The sequence below is a fragment of the Lemur catta genome, chromosome 1 (assembly GCF_020740605.2).
Source record: "Lemur catta isolate mLemCat1 chromosome 1, mLemCat1.pri, whole genome shotgun sequence".
Classification (NCBI taxonomy): domain Eukaryota; kingdom Metazoa; phylum Chordata; class Mammalia; order Primates; family Lemuridae; genus Lemur; species Lemur catta.
The window spans coordinates 138168890-138192109 of NC_059128.1; the positions used below are offsets into that span (position 1 = coordinate 138168890).

At 39.7% G+C, this 23220-nt stretch overlaps 1 protein-coding gene across 2 annotated transcripts in view; it reads left to right on the top strand.

The window, feature by feature from the left end:
- The first annotated feature begins 554 nt into the window (after positions 1 to 554).
- The window catches only part of CUL2 (cullin 2), a 70475-nt gene continuing 47809 nt past the window's right edge, over positions 555 to 23220 (top strand). Inside the window, exons 1-3 of one of the 2 annotated variants that reach the window (XM_045535664.1) lie at positions 555 to 690; positions 16998 to 17137; positions 22170 to 22272. In XM_045535664.1, the coding sequence (XP_045391620.1) occupies positions 17019 to 17137; positions 22170 to 22272 (222 nt within the window). In that variant the 5' untranslated portion in view covers positions 555 to 690; positions 16998 to 17018. Of the gene's footprint in view, positions 691 to 736; positions 937 to 16997; positions 17138 to 22169; positions 22273 to 23220 lie in introns of those variants that run through there. The other variant, XM_045535660.1, reaches the window with a different exon arrangement.

Consider the following 23220-nt stretch of genomic DNA (forward strand, 5'->3'; position numbering starts at 1 on the left):
TTACTGTTTAAAACTCTAAGGGAGCAAAACCCTTCAGATCAATGTGGTTGGAGGTTGGGGAAGGTGGAAAGTTGGGTGATCAAGGCTGCGAAAAGAAGTTCCTTTATTGAAAATACACTTATGTCCCAGAATCTGTCTATAGATAAACACCCACTAGAAAAGGAGTTTGTCAGAGGGAAAAGTAGCTTTGCTAATATGTTTTTGATCATTTGCAAAGCCCATGGAAGCGTGTGGCAAGAGGACTGTGGCGTCTTAGAGCATTTCACATAGGTCTGAAACAACTCAAGGAAAAACCCTCCTGTTGACAACAGCATTCCGACATATTGTTACTAGTAGTCCCCAAACTTGGTGGGGACCGTGCGTCTTGAGCTCGGCGTACGGCGATTGCCTCACTGCCAGGGAGCACAGCAGGGAATCACTCCGAATGTCGATTTCCGCGGCCTTCGCAATTGCACTAAGCAGGGCTCCCTGCGCTTGCCGTAGCGCGGACGCTACCATCGCCTCCCGAGGGGGGTTTGGCAGCGGCGGAAGAAGGAGACCGGAGGGTGTGTGTTGAGCAAAGCCGGGCGCTCGGGAGCACGATTGTGCCGCGGAGCCCGTCCTTCTCCCCTTCCCCCCCTCCCCAGCGCCCCTGTCCCGCCCGGGAGCGGCGGCGGCCCCGGGCTGCGCTTCATTTCCTCGCGGAGGCCGGTGAGCGTCGGCGCGCGGGCTCCCCGGGCTCCGCTCCCCACCCCCCGCGTCTCCTGGGCCGGTGGCGGCGGCCGGCCGGGGAGGCGGCCTCGGCGCACAGTAATGGCAGCGCTGTGATCAGAGGAACGCGAGCTGACAGCCACCGCCACCGCCGCCCACCTTCCTCGCCGGGGGCTTCGTCCTTCACTCTTTCGGGCTGCCTCCCCCTCCCCTTGTCCCCTGCCCCTTGTCCCGCTTCTGCAGAAGGTAACCCCGCTGGGGGTGGCGGAGTCGGGCTGCAGGCGCCGGGAAACTTCCCTTCTCGGTTAATGGGTGGCGGGGATGGGGCAGAGGAGAGGAGTTGGGGGCGAGGAGGGGGGAGGGGAGAGGGATGAGAGGGGGAGGCCAGGGAGGGTGGTGTCCTATAAGTGACCTCGGCTCCCCAGAGCGCTGACCCCTAAGCCAAGCCACCCCCTGGACTGGATCCTGGGCCTCCCCAACCCGATCTTGGCCGCCCCTCCCTCGGCCCCATTTTCCTCCCAGAGAGGGAAGGTGAGAGTGCGTGGACTCCTGCTTATTTATGTGCTCACGCGGGGAGACAACTCTGTGTGTTGAGGGGGGCGCGATCTCATACATCCTTAGCAAGAGTGTTTTCACTTTTGTTTCCGCAGACAGGGAAGATTGATAGCTTTGGGGAGGAGTATCCTACGTGCACGCTAGACCTCCTGTCTCAACACTTAGGGTCTGGTGAAATAAGATCCTCAGACTCCAGCACTTGCTTACACACTAGGGAGTCTGGACCATTCCCTACCATTACGTGCATGCAAATAAAACATCTGTGAATTGCACACTGTTATTATTGTTAAGTCCACTCCTTCCCCCCATAGATTACTATGACCAGTTGAAGGGCAGTACCATGGAAGTTTAACTTTTGAAGATAAGATATAAACTGTTAACATTCGCTATACATTCTGACTGTTCAATATAAAAATCTTTGACTTGGACCTGTTCCAAATTTCCATTCATAGTAAAGTATGGGAAATAATCACTTTGTTCTGATTGAGTACTGACTACATAATAAACATTTAAAAACATTCAAAACACTGTTCCCTGCCCTTTAGAATCTCACATTCCTTTTCAAGACAGACAAATGAACAAATTAGTTATACTTTGCCTCTTTTGCCCATATACAGTATTTGGAAAACCTTCGAAAAGTGTCACATGAAATAACAGAGGTATACAATATTTTGAATTATCCTTTTTTTTCAGTTGCTGTTTATCAGTTTGGGGGACATTTCTACAGTGTGCGTGCACATAGTTTGTGAAAATTACCTTTTCTGTTACTTTTTGAATATTTGGATGATCATATGCATCTGAAATACTCTTCATTCGCCATCCTCTCTGGCGATTTTCAGTGTTCTATAAATGTGAAGGTAGTTTATCCACGTCTTCCTATCGTCACCAGTTTGTCACTAAATTAAATGTTGTGGACCTTCTTTAAGGTCATTTTTGCCTTATCTGTCAGTTTACAGATATTTTTTAAGCAACTGGTTTATTTGCCAAATAATATCGCAGGCATTCGGAATACAGCAATAAACAAGACACATGAAATATCTGTCCCTCTGTCCTCTTGGAGCTTCAATTTTGTTTGGGGAGGGAGAGACAGACAATAAATAAGAAATAAAAATAATTTCAGAGAGTAAATACTATGAAGGAAATAAAATAGAGTGGGAATGGCTGAGGGAAGACTATTTCAGATGCTGTGGTCAGGAAAGGCCTTTCTAAGGTGACCTTTGACCTGATGCGGAAGAAATGAGAAGGGTGTAGCCTTTGAAAGTTCTGAGTGTTTTCCTGTCAGAGGGAGGCAGGAATGCAAAAGCCTGAGGTGGTATGTAGGTGGTGTCTAGCAAGCTGAAAGTAGCTCAGTGAAGGTGGACCCTCTTGAGAGTTAAGAGGTTGGGTCATAGCTAGGGGCAAGATCCTGTGAGGTCTTATTGTCCAAAGGCGTTTGGCTTTTATTCTTACAATACATTGAAAAACTATTGGAATTCTGTTTTAAGCTAGGAGTGATCTGGTCTGATTTACAATCTGTAGATTGGAGAAAAAGGGAGACTAGTGAGAAGAGTAGTGGTTGTGGAGTGTTAAGGGACAAGTAAAAAGGTTGTTTGTTTGTTTGTTTGTTTTTTTGAGACAGAGTCTCGCTTTGTTGCTTGGGCTAGAGTGAGTGGCATGGCATCAGCCTCGCTCACAGCAACCTCAAACTCCTGGGCTTCAGCGATCCTACTGCCTCAGCCTCCCAAGTAGCTGGGACTACAGGCATGCGGCACCATGCCCGGCTAATTTTTTCTACATATATTTTTAGCTGTCCATATAATTTCTTTCTATTTTTAGTAGAGACAGGGTCTCGCTCTTGCTCAGGCTGGTCTCGAACTCCTGACCTTGAGCGATCCACCCACCTCGGCCTCCCAGAGTGCTAGGATTACAGACGTGAGCCACCTTGCCCGGCCTAGTAAAAAGGTTTTGAAATGTATTTTGGAGTTAAAGATATTTATTGAACTCGTGGTTTGGGTGAGAGTGCTGTTGATTGGGACAGGAGTGACTTCTGGGTTTTTGGCTTCAACTGGAGGACAGTGGTGCCAGGTACTGGGATAGGGAAGCGGTGAGGGGAGCATATTGCTACATGGGCTGGGGTTGGGTTGGACATGTTAAACTGGATCTAGTTGTTCAAGTGGAGGTGAGAAAGAAGTAGGCAATTGAATATACAAGTCTAGAATTAGCGGAGAGGTCAAGGAGTCATTCAGTCATTCAACAAATGTTCTCAAGCATCGGGGTTAGACCAGACAGGGTGGGTAGTGGTGAAAAAATGGACAAAAATCTCTGCCTTCATGGAACTTAAATTCTAGTGGGGAGAGAAAGATGGAGATGGAGAGTCATCACGTTTATTTATTGATACACTATACTTACATTTTGAATAAAAACTGTATTCACATGGTTCAAAACTTAAAATGTCCAATAGGGAATAGAATTAAAATCTCCCTCCACTTCTTGTCCCTTGTCACCCAGTTTTCCTTCGAGCCAGTGTTAGCTGTTTCTTACCTATCCTTCTAAGAAATATTTTGTGCACGTATAAGCAAATGTATTTATATTATTCTCCCCATTTTGCAGAAATGATAGCATACTTTGCCTGCTTTGATACCTTGTATTTTTCAGAGTATTATGTAGTATTTAAGTTGTGAAACAGGATGAGAACACCTAAAGAGAGAATGTAGAAAGAAGAGAAAACCATGGAATACTGTAGCATCTTCTGATTTGGCTCTGCCCTCTGAGTTTTTGATCTACAGATGTGGAGTTGTTTAAAGAGCTGTTTTTCTTTGTGAGACTTTTTACAAAAGTTTGCACTGTTTCTTTTGTGTTTCATCTTATCTGCCTGTTCTTTGTATATGCTGGAAAAATGTTTGGTTATGATCGAAAGCAATGTTTCCATGTATGCACTATCAGTTAAGTTTAATAAATTGATGACAGAATCAGCCCTCGAATCTGAATATTATAAAGCTTATGGCTGGCTCATGTTAAATCTTGGAAAAACAAGCAGAAATTTGGAATGCTATCGTGAGATTCATAACAAGTTATTGATACTAGAGATGTATGACGAATCTTCTCTTAGTAATCAGTTAATCAGAATATCCACTCAGAGTGATCTGGCTCTTTGCCTGGGTTCGAATCTTAACAGTAATGTAGCTGTTAAATTGCAGATGTTAGCATAATCCTTGTGTTACTATCTTAAGGAATATATAGATTCATCTAGTTTGTATTTGGCTTTTAATTGGGAAAGACTTATTGGAGATACTCCTTTGATTCTTAAAAGTTTTGAGACAACAAGTAGTGTTATGATGTTAGATCTACAGTGACTTTTAGGGTGCAGTTGAACCCTGCTGGTTGAGTCATTTGGAAGAAAGGAGGTGGAATATTTTTTCTTGCTTTAAGCTTTATTATTTTGAAGAATTAAAAATCCAGACTTGCATTGTATTTTCTACTGAATTTATAATACATTCGATATTGGTTGACATTTTGATTTTTCGTTAGCTATCTTTAGCCAGATACTTTCTGTGTAAATTGATCTACCTGTTTTTTGAGATTTTTTTTTTTTTTTAAGGCAAACACGAAAATGATTGAGGAGAGAAAGACAGGGCAAGAGCAAGATATAGGTTTACAGAGCATGACACATACGCCACAGATGAGGACTGGACTCATTGTCGCAGCAAAGGGAGAGCAAAAGGAAGGGACCAAAAAGGGGAGATTATTCTTGATTTAAGAACTGTTTAGTTCTGTTTGAGTTTTCGTTATTTTTGTTATCATTACCTCTCTTTTGGAAAATTCTTTTTTGCGTAGGATTAACGTAAGCAGCTGGTTTCTAGGTCAGAGAAATGTAATCTTTGATAGAAAATATTTAATAGAACTTTGTGAAGCGTTAGACACTAATTACTACATATAAGACAACCATATGAAATATATGTAGTTTGTGAGGTTTATATAAACTCTGTAAGTGTAGGTATAAATGTTCTACTTGAAGATTTTAGTTATCTAAAGGATTTTCTTTATATACTTGAACATTATAAAGATGTTACTGTTATTTAATCATTGAATTATAGCCTAATTGTGTGTGTCAGAATTTTTCATTGATGAGATTGACAGTTTATCATTTTTGGTTTTCTTATCAGCTGTAAGCTTCTTGAAGGTTACATCTCTAGGCCCTGGTAGAGATCTAGAATATAGTAAATATTTAATAAGTATCTAGTAACTCAGTGATTTAAGTCTTGTAATGAAAGTTGCTTTTCAAAGAATGAAATGTTGGAGTTACCCTATGTAAATATTTGAGTTTCTCAGCTTTGGTTTAATTTGGTTGAAGGAAAGAAGGCACAGAATACTTAATTTTTTTAAAATTTTGAAATAGTTTTAGACTTACAGAAAAATTGCAAGAAGAAAGCTTGGGTATATCCTTCACCCAGCTTTTCCTAATGTTAACAGCTTAGATAAGCATAACCAGGAAATTAACATGGGTTTGATGCTGTTAACTAAACTGCAGACCTTGTTTGAATTTCACTAGTTTGTCCACTAATGTCCATTTTCCATTTAAGATTCTGTCCAGCATCAGGGATTGCATTTAGTTATTGTGGTTCCTTAGTGACTTCTGATCTGTGATCTTTTTCTCTTTCATGACCTTCACAGTTGTGATGAGTGTGGTCACTTATTTTGTAGAATGTCCCCCAATTTGGGTTTGTCTGCTATTTTCTCATGTTTAGATTGACATTATGTATTTTTGGCAAAATTACTATGCAAGTGATCTAGAGTTCTCAATGCGTCATACCACAGGGGACAGATGTCAGTATATCCTATTAGAGATGTTAACTCTCATTTGGTTAAGGTGGTAGCTGCCACATTTCTCTACTTGTGATGTTACTATTTTTCACTTTATAATTAATAGATATCTTGGACAGATTCTTTGGAACTTTGCAGATATCCTGTTCTCCTCAAACTTTTGCCTACTGACTTTAGCAGTGTTTGGTGGATCTTGCCTACAACAGTTATTACTGTGATGTTTGGTTAATGGTAATTTTGTGTTCTTCTCATTGCTTCTACATTTATTTATTTATTTTTTTTGAGACAGAGTCTCACTCTGTTGCCCAGGCTAGAGTGAGTGCTGTGGCGTCAGCCTAGCTCACAGCAACCTCAAACTCCTGGGCTCAAGCAATCCTCCTGCCTCAGCCTCCCTAGTAGCTGGGACTACAGGCCTGTGCCACCATGCCTGGCTAATTTTTCTATATATATTTTTAGTTGTCCATATAATTTCTTCCTATTTTTTAGTAGAGACAGGGTCTCATTCTTGCTCAGGCTGGTCTCGAACTCCTGAGCTCAAACAATCCATCCGCCTTAGCTTCCCAGAGTGCTAGGATTACAGGCATGAGCCACCACGCCTGGCCTGCTTCTACATTTATTAATTGGAATTCATCTATAAGGAAGAGCTATCCCTTGTCTGCACTTATTTTTTCAATAATTTGTTTTTATCAGTATTGAGTTGTAGACATTTATTAAATATTTTATCTGTGGAATATAATCTAATACTATCAATATTTATTTTGTTGCCCAAATTGTTCCAGATTTCACCTTTAATTTGGCTCTTTATCTTTTCATCATGCCCCCATCCTCATATTTTTAGGAAAGCACCTCATGTTTTCTGGTATTATAAATATTCTAGGCTCAACTTGTATTTTTCCTGTTGCAGCTTTGGAATCAGACACTTTCCCCAGGAGCTCTGGTTCCTTTTATTAGAGAATGACATTTAGAAACCAAGATCTGGATTCTATGTGTGCTCATTTCCACTGGGGTGTCATTGCTCCTAGGTCCTTTTCAATGGACAGAGCTAGGAATACATGTATGTGTGCTAGTCCATGCATACACAAACATCTGTATTTATTTCTGTATCTTTTTATCTGTATGTGTGTATTCACAACCATGAGTTCATAACTGATACCTTTGATTCCAATCCAATACCATAGGGTTTATGCTAGCCTTCCCTCTTTATTTATAACTATTTTCTGACAGTGGGAAATAGAAGATACCTTTCTGATAATCATAGTAATCATGTAAGTACTGTAAAGTTAGCAAAATAATGAATACTGTGACAACAAGAAAAAGATCCCCAGGTAGTCCCAAACCTTAAAGAAAAAAATTTTTTTTTTTTTTTTTTTGAGACAGAGTCTCACTCTGTTGCCCGGGCTAGAGTGAGTGCCGTGGCGTCAGCCTAGCTCACAGCAACCTCAGACTCCTGGGCTTAAGCGATCCTCCTGCCTCAGCCTCCCGAGTAGCTGGGACCACAGGCATGCACCACCATGCCCAGCTAATTTTTTCTATATATATTTTTTAGTTGGCCAGATAATTTATTTCTATTTTTAGTAGAGATGGGGTCTCGCTCAGGCTGGTCTCGAACTCCTGACCTCGAGCAATCCACCCGCCTCGGCCTCCCAGAGGGCTAGGATTACAGCATGAGCCACTGCACCCGGCCCCTTAAAGAAAAATTTTAAGCTATCTTAAAATATTTCTCTTTTATTCGAAAGAAGTCTAACTGAACCAAAAATAATGATATTTTGTCTTTGTAGTTCCATGTATTGTTTTGATTAGTAAGCACTCGTTTAAAATTTTTTAGAAAGCACTTTGCACTGAGGTTTAGATACTTTCTCTTATGTGTTGTATGTGTGATCTAGGTTTTAAGCACTTAGACTAAGAACAGTATTTGGGGGGAGGTATTTTTTTATTGCAGTAAAATATGTTTAATACATAACATAGAATTTACTGTTTTAACCATCTTTAAATGGACAGATCAGTGCCATTAATTGCAATTCCATCATGACCATCACCACTATTTATAGAACTTTTTCATTACTACAAACAAAAACTCTGCAACCATTAAGCAGTAGCTCCCCATTTCCCCTCCCCCAGCACCTGATGTCCTCTAATCTACTTTCTGTCCTTATGAATTTGCCTATTGTAAGTACCTCATGTAAGTAGGATCATAAAATACATGTCCACTATTTATTTGACTTCACATAATGTCTTTAAGGTTTATCCATGTTGTAGCTTGTATTAGAACTTTACACTTTTATGGTTGAATAATATTTCATTGTATATACATACCACATTTTGCTTATCCATTCATCTGTTGATGGGCACTTGGGTTGTTTCCAATCTTTTAGGTATTGTGAATAATGTTGAATGAACATTGGTGCATGCGTATCTGTTTTAATACCTGCTTTCAGTTCCTTTGGGAATATATCTAGGAGAGCAATTGCTGGATCATAAGGTAATTCTGTGTTTAGCTTTTTGAGGGAACCCCTACACTGTTTTCCAAAGTGGGTGCACCATTTTACATTTTCACCAGCAGTGGATATGGTTTCAATTTCTCTATATCCTGGTAAAATTTGGTGTTTTCCATTTTTTAAAAAAATTATGGCTATCCTACTGGGTATGAAGTGGTATCTCATTGTGTTTTGATTTGCATTTCACTAATGACTTGTGACGTTCAGCATCTTTTCCCCCCATTTATTTTCCATTTGTATATATTCATGGGGTACAAGTGCAATTTTGCTATATTGATATATTTCATTGTGGTGAAGTCAGGGCCTTCAATGCATACATCACTTAAGCAATGCACATGGTACACACCAAGCAACCTCCTATCATTCTCCCCCCAACCCCACTGAGTCTCTGTTGTCCATTGATCCACACTCTGCTTCCATGTATACACATTATTTAGCTCCCACTTACAAGTGAGACCATGCACTATTTGTCTTTCTGTGTCTGAGTTGTTTCACTTAAGATAATGGCCTCCAGTTCCACGTATGTTGCTGCAAAAGACACGATTTCATTCTTTTTTTTTACAGCTGAATAGTATTCCATTGTGTGTGTGTGCATATATATATACATATCACATTTTTTAATCCAGTCCTCTGTTGATGGACACTTAAATTGATTGCATATCTTTGCTATTGTGAATAATGCTGTGATAAACATATGAGTACAGGCATCTTTTTCATACAATGATTTCTTTTCCTTTGGGATAGATACCCAGAAGTGGGATTGCTGGATCATATGTTAGTTCTATTTTTAGTTCTTTGAGAAATCTCCATGCTGTTTTCCATAGAGGTTGCACGAATTTACATTCCCACCAACAGTATGTAAGAGTTCCCTTTTCTCTGCATACTCACCAATCCATCTGTTTTGTCTTTTTAATAATAGCCATTCTGATTGGTATAAGATGACATCTCATTGTGGTTTTAGTTGGCATTTCTCTGATGATTAGTGATGTTGAACATTTTTTAATATGATTGTTAGCCATTTGTCTTCTTTTGAAAAATGTTTATTCATATCCTTAATGCATTTTTTAATGGGGTTATTTGTTCTTTTTGTCTTGAGTTGTTTGAGTTACTTAAATTCTGGATATTAGTCCCCTGTTGGATGTATAGTTTGCAGATATTTTCTCCCATTCTACAGATTGTCTCTTCACTCTGTTGATTATTTCTTTTGTTGTGCAGCAGCTTTGTAGTTTAATTAAGTTCCATTTGTCTATTTTTGTTTTTGTTGCCTGTACTTTTGAGGTCTTATATGAATTCTTTGCCTAGACCAACATCTGAAAGAGTTTTTCCTAGGTTTTGTTCAGTTTTTTTTTTTTTTTTTTTTTTTTGAGATAGAGTCTCACTCTTTTGCCCAGGCTACAGTGCCGTGGTGTCAGCCTAGCTCACAGCAACCTCAAATTCCTGGGCTCAAGCGATCCTCCTGCCTCAGCCTCCCGAGTAGCTGGGACTACAGGCATGCACCACCATGCCCGGCTAATTTTTTCTATATATTCTCAGTTGTCCACTTAATTTCTTTCTATTTTTAGTAGAGATGGGGTCTCTCTACTCTCCCAGAGTGCTAGGATCACAGGCATGAGCCACCACGCCAGTTTCTTAAATTTCTTGATTGGATTATTATTATTTTTTTTTTTTTTTGAAAATGAGAAAACAAGGGAAAAAGACATTAAACTTCAAGCTGATAAGAGTAGTGTGAGAACTTGATCTGATAAGCAAAATTGCTTCTGAAGTGACTAATGGCCGGTGGCATGGACAGTCAAGACTTAGAATATTTCATTACCCCACAAGTTTCCTAGTGTTCCTTTGTAGTTGTGTCCTCCACCCATCCTAAGCCTCTCACAACCAATGCTATCTTTTGCCTTTTCCAGAAAGTCATATAAATTGAACCCTGGAATATGTAGCTAATGAGTCTGCCTTCTTTCACTTAGCGTGGTGCGTTTGAGAGTCATTCATACTGTTCCATATATCAGTAATTTGTTCCATTTTATTGCTGAGCAGTACACCATTGTGTGAGTGCACCACACTTTGTTTTTCTTTGCTTAATCCCATTCACCAGCTGGTGGGCATTTGGGTTGTTTCCAGTTTTGTTTTTTTTTTTTTGGAGACAGAGTCTTACTCTGTTGCCCTGGCTAGAGTGCTGTGGCGTCAGCTTAGCTCACCACAACCTTCAACTCCTGGGCTCGAGCGATCCTCCTGCCTCAGCCTCCCGAGTAGCTGGGACTGCAGGCGTGTACCACCATGCCTGGCTAATTTTTCTATGTTTAGTAGAGACAGGTCTCGCTCTTGCTCAGGCTGGTCTGGAACTCCTGAGCTCCACTGATCCTCACATCTTGGACTCCCAGAGTGTTAGGATTACAGGCATGAGCCACTGCACCAGGGCTTTTACTGTTTTACTCTGGAAAATTGTAAAAATATATATAAAAAATGAATAATATAATATGCCCCGATGTCCTTGTCATTCATTCTCAATAACTATCAACACATGAGCAAGCAGTTTAATTTTGAAGATTTCAGAAAGTATATCTCACTACATCTGTAAATATTTTAGAATGTCTCATAGATAAAGGGGTTCTCATTTTTTAAAAACTCACTAAAATTTTCATAAAAATTATAAAAATTCCTTAGGGCCATCAAATATTCTATCATTGTTCAAATTTCCCAAGATATCATGTATCAGGTTTTTTTTTTTATTTTTAATTTTTCATTTTTGAGACAAGATCTTGCTCCGTCTCCCAGGCTGGAGTGTTTAGTTCACCGTAACCTCAAATTCCCGGGCTCAAGCAATCCTCCTGCCTCAGCCTCCCAAAGGGCTGGGGTTACAGGCGTGACCCACCATGCCTGGCCCATATGTCAGTTCGAGAAAGTGTTTAAATCTGGATTCAAATAAGCTCAATTACAGTGATTGATTAACACACTTTTTTAGTCTCTTAATTTGATTGCCCATCCATCTCTCTCTGTCTCTTGTCTCTCTTGTATACATGCAGTTTATTGGTTATCCAGTAGAGTTTTCTACAGTATTCATTTTGCTGATTTGCAGGTTTGAGAGGGTTAGCAATGCTTGTATATATAATATGTATTGCATAGTAGGCATGCAGAAGGCCTTCAATAAATGGTAGTTGAACATAATGATACAATCACTGCAATTTCTTTTTCTTATCAGTAAATATGTATAGCCATTGTGACTTTTTGTTATCAAAACTTTAAATGAAAACCTTATTAAAGTTATTGTGAAATGAGTTTACTAATAACATTTTAAAAACCATTTAACTTAAAATTACTGGTATTAAACTAGGCACTCATCATATCATATCAAACATATACAATGAAATGCTGTAAGATCAAAGCTTTGTGTATTAATATGGAATGCTTTACCGAATATACTCTTAAGAAAAAAAAGCAAAGTATGTAACAATGTGAATAGTACGCCATTTATGTAAAAAAAGATTGTATATATTATTTATGTCAAAGGGGGATAACAAACCATATGTATAAAATACTCCCAGGGACATATAACATTTATTGCCTCTGGCAGTGGAAGCTGGTAGCCAGGTGGTGTAGGAGTGGGAGAGAGACTGAGATTTCAGAATTTTATGCTGTGCAGCGATGTGAATGTGCCTGTTCTCCCCTCTGTCCCCCTTAAATTACTCTGAAATTTTTGGTAGGATTTTTATAATTTACTTTTTAAATGTATAGCAGCTTTATTGAGATATACTTCATATACCGTTCAATTTCCCCATTTGAAGTGGACAGTTCAGTGGTTTTTAGTATATTCACAGAGCTGTGCAACTATCATGACAATCAATTTTAGAACATTTTCATCCATTAGCAGTCACTTCCCATTTCCCTCCCAAGTTCCCTAGGCAACCACTAATCTACTTTCTGTCTCTATAGATTTGCTTATTCTGGGTATTGCATATAAAGAGAATCCTACAATATGTGGTCTTTTGTGACCTACTTCATTCACTTAGTATAATGTTTTTGAGGTTCATTCTTGTAGTGTATATCAGTACTTCAGTTCCTTGTATTGCTGAATAATAATTCATTTTAAGGCTATAATGCATTTTATTTGTTCATTTATCGGGTGATACACTTGAGTTCTTTCTACTTTTTGGCTTTTATGGATAATGCTGCTGTGAACATTTGTGTACCAATTTTTGTGTGGACATGTTTTCGTTTCTCTTGGGTATATCCCTAGGAATGGAATTGCTGGGGCATATGGTAACTATGTTTATATAGTTCACTTTTGTAATTATTTAGTTTACTGTTATCAACAGTCACACATATTTAGAAATGGTGCTGTGAGAAAATCTATTGTACGAGTGTTCTCATATGTAATGAAAATTTCACAACTATATTTATTATTAATGCTGGTAGTGTTTTCTGTAACAGGCAATTCAATTTTAATTTTTATTTTGAAATTTTTAAAAAATTTGGAGCCTATATTTTATTTTTGGAGCCTGTAACTCTCAGGGGCCCTAGACACTGTCTGTCCCTACGTACCTAAGTGCTAAAAGCCCCATCATTGCAAGAGTGGAACTCAGAAGAAAGCTAAAAGTGATTATGGTAATGTGAGGCTTGAACTTTGCAGATAATTGATGGGACACAATCTAATGGAGGGGTGCTGGGAATCCCTAGGAATGTGCAGGAATGAAGAGCAAAACTCGTATATTTTTATGAGTTGTTTGACAGTTTGGGAGGTAGAAAACAGTGCAGCAGTTGTGGTCCCGTTTGTTTCTTTGCCTTCTTTCATGTCCTTATGTAAACCCTCCATGAATATGTTATCATTTAAACAATTTCAAGAAAATGAAGACACTTATGTTTTTTATTAATAGTTATCTGAGCTTTCCACTGGGCAAGCAGAGACTGTAATAGACCATTTCAGCATACTTTCTGCATTGGTTTGTCAGATTTTGGTGTGTTTTTCTAGGCCAGTGTATCTCTCACTTTGGCTTCCGGATTTTCCATCCATCCAAACGTGGATTATCACTGCATTTTTGTACCCATCCTACCATAAATCTATTGGTCTCAGCAGAGAAGTCGGTGTCAGTATGATTCCATAAAGCTACAAGGCAGTCTGTCCAACCATTAGACTAATTTACCAGTGTGTGTATGATATGATTGCAACTTCATAAGAGGGGAAAACGAATGGGGAGGGATGTTGTCAGCTCTTTGGTATACAGCCATAAAATAGTCCTCACTCTCAAGAAACAGATAATTCCAGTTCAGAATGATTAAATGCTCTAATAGAGGTGAGCATGGAGTTCTAGGGTAATACCTAAGATAGGGCACCTCACCTAGCTTAAATGGGTCAAGAGAGTTTCTTAAAAGCAGGTGTATCTGGAGCAAGGCTACATCAGTAGGAGTTTGGTAAATGGGTGGGAGGAGCAGTTGAGGAAAAGGGAAGCATTTTAGGCAGAGAAAATAATGAGTAAAGGCAGATGGAGGAATCAGGCTGCTGTGTTCAGTGAGCTCTAAGCAGAGAGAAGTTACTGGATTATGAGGTCAAGGAAGAGAGACTGTGAGAAGAAGAAGCCGGAGAAGTGCTTTAGTCTGGTGCCACGTCATGAATGAGCCTAAACCGAATGCTGTCTGCAGTAGGAAACATTAGACAGCTTTAAAATGCAAGAGTGACGTGGTCAACTTTTTGATTTGCCCCTATCAAAACATATATTCTTTTACATCTTTTGGTAAGGGCACGATCCAGGATTCTAATCTTGAGGTCAAAAACTTTGTTTTTTGGCCACTGTATCTGAACCTAGAACGGTGTCTGGCAAAGAGTGAAAAGTCACTGACAGTGTTAGCAGGGCAGTGCACTTGCACTTAGCGGTGGAGCACAGGCTCCGCGTGGCTCTCAGTCCTGTTGCCACCATTACGCGGCTCTGTGACCTTAAGCAAGTTTCTTTCTCCCCCCCCCCCTTCAGATATGGAAGCAGAGAACAACTTAATTTTCTTTCTTCTTTCTGTTCTACTGCATCTTCTCAGAAGAAACATCATTGTTTTATTTTACTTTTTTGAGACCGGGTTGTTCCTTTGGACACCCAAATTCTTTCTTCCCCTGAAAAGTTCAACTGTTCCATTCATTCATTCAATAAGTATTTATTTACTTTACTTATTTATATTTTAGAGACAGAGTCTCACTCTCTTGCCTGGACTACAGTGCAGTGGCGTCATCATAGCTCACTGTGTGCTCAGCCTCCTGGGCTCAAGTCATCCTCCTGCTTCAGGCCCCCCCCCCCCCCCCCCGAGTAGCTGATACTACGGGCTTGAGCCACTATGCCTGGATAATTTTTTTTTTTAGTTTTTGTACAAACTCACTATGTTGCCTAGGCTGGTATTGAACTCCTGGCCTCAAGCAGTCCTCCCAACGAGCTGAGATTCCAGGCATTAGCCACCACGCCTGGCCTAAGCAAGTTTCTTAATCACCCTGTGACTTGGTTTTCTTACCTAGAAAATGGGGAGAACAGGCCGGGCGCGGTGGCTCACGCCTGTAATCCTAGCACTCTGGGAGGCCGAGGCAGGTGGATCGCTCCAGGTCAGGAGTTCGAGACCAGCCTGAGCAAGAGCGAGACCCCGTCTCTACTAAAAATAGAAAGAAATTATCTGGCCAACTAAAAATATATATAGAAAAAATTAGCTGGGCATGGTGGTGCATGCCTGTAGTCCCAGCTACTCGGGAGGCTGAGGCAGGAGGATCGCTTAAGCCCAGGAGTTTGAGGTTGCTGTGAGCTAGGCTGACGCCACGGCACTCACTCTAGCCCGGGAAACAAAGTGAGACTCTGTCTCAAAAAAAAAAAAGAAAGAAAATGGGGAGAACAGTGGGACCTACCTGTCACGTTGTTGGGAGGATTAAATGAGCTCATACAATGCACTTAGAATAAACACTGTATGAATGTAACAGCTGTTATTTCTGCCGAGGGACTGAACCCAGAGCATTTGTGGGGTCACACAGGAATGCATGGATTCAGGAAAGACTCAGGGACACAGTAGTTGGACAGGATGTGGTGAATAAGGGAGAGAAGGAGTTACAGTTTATTCCTGATTTAGAGCTAAGGAAAATTGGTGGGTACTCTAACCTCCCCCACCCCACCTTTGCACAGAGAAATGACTGCTAATCCATTCTAGATGGTTCTGGAAGGAGTTGAAGATCAGAGGTTGAGCCTGTGGTATGTCGAGGAAAGAGAGTGTTGATTCAGTGTGGCATACCCTTATTTGGATATTTGACTTTTCTCTGATTTTTTTAAATTTTTTCCTTTTTTTCCATGGGGCTATTCCTGGGGCTCCTCTTGAGTTCTCAGGACAGAAAGACCTCTGGTGTTTTGAGCTGGTGGGGTAGCTGCCCTCTGCCTATCTCCTTTGCTCTTTATGCCTCATTCCCTCCTCCCCATTGTTTTGTCTCTTTATTCCCCACTGTGGGAGCCAAGAGAAAAGAGATTTCATCCTTGCTTGGCCTTGGCTACAGACTAGGTTGGTGCTTTGCAGTCCTGGAATAAGGGGAGACTCTGGAGGATGTTAAAACATGTGCCAGAAAAGCATTCCCTTGTGCAATTCAATTTAACTTAGAAAGTTTCTCTTTTAATTCTATTCCAGTGTGATGTTGAGAAAGATTTAGAATCTAGCTTGAACCAAGTTTCTATAACCTTGGGACCCTGTTCTGGAAACTAGCTAATTCCTAAGTGGAACTTGTCTGCTAGGCAGGAGGAGTCTTTTAGCTCCAGTAAAGTCCCGTCAAGTTCACTGGAGCCAGGGGTTCAATGCTAGAGCTGTGCTTCTCGTTAGAGAGTTGGGTTGCATATACCCCAAGAATCTGAGAAGGAGCCTAAAGCTCTGTGCTGTGAACCAGACATTTCTTTGATATCTTTAATTTTTTATCTTAAAAGGTCATGTGAATTTTGTATTCTACTTATAGTTCACCATGTATTTTAATATAAATGTAAATTTCCTCCTTAATCTTTTACCAAAACTGATGCTCCAGGAAGATAAACCCTTTCATTTTCTTGTGTCTTTTCTTATTCCTTTGCTCTTTCTCGAGTTTAAGGAGTGCCAATGACAAGGATTTGAGACCAAAACCTTTTTGTGAGTGTCCTACATGTTTCCCGTGGTGGGATTTTGCTCTTTGATTAACTGGGTCCCTGCTTCTTTCCCTCAACATATTAAGGGAGGCTTATAAATCTTTGAAATGACACCCTTGATCATAAATAATTTTACTAAAAGCTTTCCATTTCCTAGAATTTGTAATGAATGTAAATAGTCTGAAATGTCTTGTCCAGGTAGTTATGAAAAGATGGTAATCAGTGTTCTTAGTATGTGCCAGGTTCTGTTCTTATTCCTTTCATATGTCATGCTATTTAAGTACATGGTGCTTTAAATGCAATTAACCAAGCTTGTGGAATTCATTCTAACGTTGTTATTGTTTTTGATTGACAGATTCAACACTAATCTTGCACAATGTCTTTGAAACCAAGAGTAGTAGATTTTGATGAAACATGGAACAAACTATTAACTACTATCAAAGCTGTTGTCATGTTGGAATACGTCGAAAGAGCAACGTGGAACGATCGCTTCTCGTATCCTTTTAGTTGCAGCTTGGATCATTGTTCTAGAATTGATAAACTTGTTGAAAAGGAAGTACAGGTTTAAGCTTGTATAAATAGAAGAACTTTCCAGCGTAAGTATTTTCAAATATATTATTATTTATATATCCAAGTCCATCACCTCTTGTGGCAGTCAAGTTTTGATAACTTTTCATTCAACAAATATTTATTGAGTACTTAGTATCTTAAAGCAGGGTCAGGGGGTGGTGAAGGCTTGGAGTACATGTATGCAGTCAGTCAAGGAAGGCTTCCTGAGGGTGGTGACATTTGAGCAGAGACTGGAACCAAGTGAGAGAACAAGCCCTGCAGATTCTGGGGACAGAGTGCTCTAGGCGGAGGGTGAGCAGCAAGTTCAATGACTGGGATGGAAACATGCTTTTTAATTAGATTGTCTGTAAAATCTGGCTATTTTATGTAAAAATGCAGATTTGTGCTTTCTATAGGATGCTCTGAAGCCTGGTGTCCTTCATTCTTACATGACAGCAGTCTGCCAGACCTAACTAGCGCTGCCCGCTTGTAGCAGTCTTCTGGGGCTAAAGAAGTGTTGCCCTCATTGTGTAGGGCGTACATTCTTTAGAAATGCTCTGATTTCATAAGACAGTGATTCAGCTTGCTCTCAGTGCCTAACTAGTTGTTAATATTAAGCTGAGTGTTGATGCCAGAACAGTGAAGTTCTTTTAGACCAACAGGGAACCACTTAACTGATCACAACTGCAATTGTCAGTGAAGAACATTTATTAGGCTACCTATGTTCTGGGCACTGAAGATACATAAACTGATGCTAACATTTTTGAAGGCTTCATAATTTGCAAAGATCTTTTACATTTTTTGTGTTATTTGATACCTCAAACAAGCCTATCAGATCACTGGGGCAGATATAATTCCTCCTCTTTATGTAACAGATGAGGAAACTGATCTCAGAGGTAAACAGACTTGCCCAGCTTCGTGCAGGTAGTAATTGAGAGAGCAAAGACTTGAATACTAGATTTTAAACATCTAACCCCTGTGCTTTCCAGTCTATGCAGAGGATAATTTATATGGATTCTGCCTTTCAAGAACTTAGTATTGAATTAGTCTTTTAAATTAGGTAGCTAATTTTTCTGTGGAACATTATGGATTGATTTGGGGCAGGAATCTTTTTTTTTTTTGAGACGGAGTCTCACTCTGTTGCCCTGGCTAGAGTGCCGTGGCGTCAGCCTAGCTCACAGCAACCTCAAACTCCTGAGCTAAAGCGATCCTACTGCCTCAGCCTCCCGAGTAGCTGGGACTACAGGCATGTGCCACCATGCCTGGCTAATTTTATATGTATTTTTTTAGTTGTCCATATAATTTCTTTCTATTTTTAGTAGAGATGGGGTCTCACTCTTGTTCAGGCTGGTCTCGAACTCCTGAGCTCAAATGATCCTCCAGCCTCGGCCTCCCAGAGTGCTAGGATTATAGGCGTGAGCCACCTCGCCCAGCCTGGGGCAGGAATCTTAATAAAAGTTGAAAAAGTGTTAAAGGCTACTTGTTTGTGAATGAGGTTGGGCTAGGCAAGTACTTAAGTGCTTTTAAGGATATTTTACCTAATCAGAGAGGGAAGCAAGGAGTTCATTGTAGAAGATTACAAGAAGATGGAAAATGAGCACGAGGTAAAGAAAAAGAAAAGATTAATACATTCTTTATTGCTGTACAGAATATATAGTTAATTGCTTGGTTTATAAGTGGTCTTGAAATGGATGACTTCCCTGGAAAGTGACCCCTATTTATTTGAATCATCTAAGATAGATTAGTTATTCTTAACCTGATCATGAATTCCCACAAAATAAAAAATATGCACAAAAAAAGTAAAATTAAAGAATGGAATCCCTTGTTTTAAATTTTGTTTTGAAAAATAAAGGGCTATGTTACTATTGGTTCTAAAGTAAAATTCCCTCCTTTTCTTTGTGATTTTGCCCAAAGATGAATTCTCACAACATGAATACACCTATGTGTCCAATAAATAGAACACTCTGAGCATCCCAGAAGCACCCCTAGTTCCCCCTTATTCTGGCAACTTTTTTTTTTTTTTAATTAATTTATTTTTTGAGGCACACTCTTGCTTTGTTGCCCAGGCTAGAGTGAGTGCCGTGGTGTCAGCCTAGCTCACAGCAACCTCAAACTCCTGGGCTTCAGCGACCCTACTGCCTCAGCCTCCCGGGTAGCTGGGACTTCAGGCATGCACCACTATGCCTGGCTAATTTTTTCTATATATATTTTTAGTTGGACAGATAATTTCTTTCTATTGTTTTAGTAGAGACGGGGTCTCGCTCTTGCTGAGGCTGGTCTCTAACTCCTGACCTTGAGCGATCCACCCGTGTCGGCCTCCCAGAGTGCTAGGATTACAAGTGTGAGCCACCGCGCCCAGCCTGGCAACTTTTTTATGTCTGATTTTACCAGGGTAAGTTTGTGGTGAATAATTGAGTTTGAATAATATAAATCTCTATGATGAAACAAAACAAAAGCCCTTAGGGGATTTAAATTATGTAGTAAATTAGGACTTTTTTTTTGAGACAGAGTCTTGCTGTGTTGCCCTAGGTAGAGTGCCATGGCATCATCATAGCTCACTGTAACCTCAAACTCCTGAGCTCAAGTGATCCTCCTGCCTCAGCCTCCTGAGTAGCTAGGACTACAGGCGTGTGCCCCCACGCCCAGCCCTAGGTTTTTTTTAAAAAAATAAAAAGAATTTATAGTTGAAAACTGCAGGGACTCCAGGCTGTATCCAGGTTTTCAAATAACATTATTTTGAAGCGCCTTTCTTCTCTACCGATGCCTTGCTCCCTCTCTCTTCCACCAAACCAATCTTCTGTACAGTTTATATACGAGAAATTTTTTAAATTCTTCTTTCTTAGGTGGTGTATATTCAGATTTCTACTTTCTTTGTAATATAGGTTAGTATTTTAATGTATTATGTTATTGCTAGTGAACAGTTTTATAGCCTGTTCTCTTTTACTTAGATAATTTAGTTCATAAAGGTTCCATATTATATCTAAGTTCATTTAAAATAATATCTAATATTTTTTTTCTGATTGTATATTTTTTTCCCACAAAAAATCTGGCTCAGTGGTATTACATTATATGGATGATTTTTTTTGCCTGACTCTTTTTATTTTTTAATATTAAAGAATTTTTTTGCTTTGCTTTTATGCAGTAGTATGTTGAAGAAATATATATACACATACATATACGAAGATGTTTTATTAGTTACTCACTATAATTAAAAATAATTAAGAAAAGGGTTTAGAAAGAAGATGGAAAAGTCTGGCTGAAGTCTACCAGATGGTGACCCCGTGTGGGGGGCCGCTTGCTCTGTGGAGTAGGGAACTAGGTAAGTAGAGCACGTGACATTGACTTCCCACCTCTCTGCCTTCAACAAGCATTTAATAAGGGCCTGTCACATGCCACGAACTGTGTGCCTAGGAGCTGGGAATATAGTGCTGATAAGAATAGGCTAGTGTGGATGGCAAAGGTATAAATAATGTCTACCGTATAAAATATGTTTGATAGAAGAATACATAAAATGTTATGGGGATGTAGAGGAGGAAGAACCTGCACCTCAACTCCAATATATTTTTTAAGTATATGTTTTTATTTTGTAATATTTCCTGATCTTTAAATTAAATATAAATACTTGATTCCATCCTAAATAATTAACTTTATTTTCAGTTTCTATCTGCGTCCTTAGGCTGGTCTCAGATTGCTCACGTCCTTTATTGTCTGGATTTGGTTAGTGATGTGTAGTTTATGAAGCATTTTAACCTACATGAGCTTATTTGGGTCTCACAGGGACGCTGGAGATGCCAGAGGAGTGTTTATTATGTTTACCTTGGGGGCCGTTGGTAGTGGTCGTTCTACTGATCGGATGCCAAAGCTCTGCCATGGAACGATCTTAGAGACAACCATGAGGAGTTTTTGACCTAGATGGGCTTCAGGTGTCAGTGTTCATGGGGACAAATGAGCTGTTATCTCCAGAATGCATTTTCATATTGGAGGCAGCATGTCAAACAGTCTCCAGGATCTTATCTCGTACTGTATCTGGTCCCAAGATCATAAAGTGGTGTTGCCTTAAGTCTCTTTTTATCCTTAGCATAATGTTTTTAATCCTTGGAGGTATTAAAAGAATTTGATAAAGCACAGGATATTAAAATAAAAAACAAAAGGGAAATGGCACCCCAGAGAGGCTAAGAGACTTGGTTAAGATTCCTGGTTATGGCTGAGTGCAGTGGCTCATGCCTGTAATCCCAGCACTTTGGGAGGCCAAGGCAGGAGAATTGCTTGAGGCCAGTAGTTTGAGACCAGCCTGAGCAACTAGGGAGACCCTCTCTCTACAAAACAAACAAACAAAAGGTCAGTGGCCCGTGAAAGGTAAAGTCTCAATTAGGTCTCATTTCTTCCAACTCCTATTAGAGTTTGTCTGCCGCTGGTGATGGTATTCAAAACTTAATTGATTAGTTGATATCACTATTATTATTCATACTACATTTCTTCTAATAGAGTAAATGCTGAAGGACAGTGGATAGGTTGTAGAATACCTTGAATGCTGTGACTGGGAGAATGTGTCCAGTGAGTAATTTTTCTGTTTTGTTTTTCAGAATTGCTTAGACATATCTGCCTCTTTTGATGTTCCTTAGCCATTTGTTGATACTGTGCTTATATCCATTCTTACGTGAACCTTATTTTGTAGGTTTCTGGGTAATTCGATTTTCCAGAAACCCCCTCTGGATTTTAACCTCTCTTATAGGTACTCAAATAATTTTCAATAAATACTTGTTGAATGAATAAATGAATGAATTTTATTGTGCTTTTTAAAGTAAGCATGGTTATGTATTTCACTTTTGTCATATATATATATATATGAGACAATATTATGTCTATTACAAGCCTAAACCACAAAAATGAAAATTTTCATTTAATGCCAAATGAGTTAAGTCTCATTGTTTTAAAATTATATCACCAATGAATATGAAAACCTTAATAACATAACTAGAGATATTTATGCTTTATGTGTGGCCTATCCTGAACCCCTTGGAGAAAGACTTTATACAGAAACTAAGATTTTTTTGGAAAATCACGTTCGGCATTTGCACAAGGTAAGAAATGATATATAAGTGATATAAATCTGTTTATAGCTGCATAGTTACTTTAATAGTTCACTGTTTTCCAGTGCAAACTCCTGTGTCCTCTGATGGTATTTATAAATGTCTATCTTTATTGTTTTCAGTCTTTCAGCTGTCTTTTCATATGCTATATGAAGGCTTCCAAAAACCTAAAATTAAAAAGGGAAATGGTAAATGATGATAAAAGTGGTCTCTGTAACCTGTTATTTTGATCAGTATGCCATGTATTTAAAGGCAACACCATGAACTTGATCTGTGTATGGATTTTGCGGTGAGGCAGTCCTTGGGTTACAGGCGACCCGACTTATGGTGTTCCATGCTTACGAACGGGCTCCCAAGGCTCCCCATAAGGATGATTTATAATTAAATAATCAGATTAATAATCCAGGAACTGTTATAGTTTCTCCCACGAATGTAAGCAAATTTGTGTGGCATAAGCAGTTTGTTGGTGCAGCTTTTTTTTTTTTTTTTTTTTTTTTTTTTTTTTTTTTGAGGCAGTCTCATTCTGTTGCCCAGGGTAGCGTGCAGTGGCATCATCGTAGCTCACAGCAACCTCAAACTCCCGGACTCAAGCGATTCTCCTGCCTCAGCTTCCTGAGTAGCTGGGACCATAGGTGCGTGCCACCATGCCAGGATAATTTTTTTATTTTTAGTAGAGACAGTGTCTTACTCTTGCTCAGGCTGGTCTCGAACTCCTGAGTTCAAGAAATCCTCCTGCCTTGGCCTCCCAGAGTGGTAGGATTACAGGCGTGAGCCACCGATCGCAGCCTGATGCGGCATCTTTAAGCTAGCAGCTGGTCACATTGTATATATGGTCGCTTGCACACAATATCACTTTCATCTTAACTTTTTTATTTGGCTTTGTGAGTCTGTGTTTACCCCTATGACCATGCCTCCAAAGCGAAAGTCCACTGCAAGTGC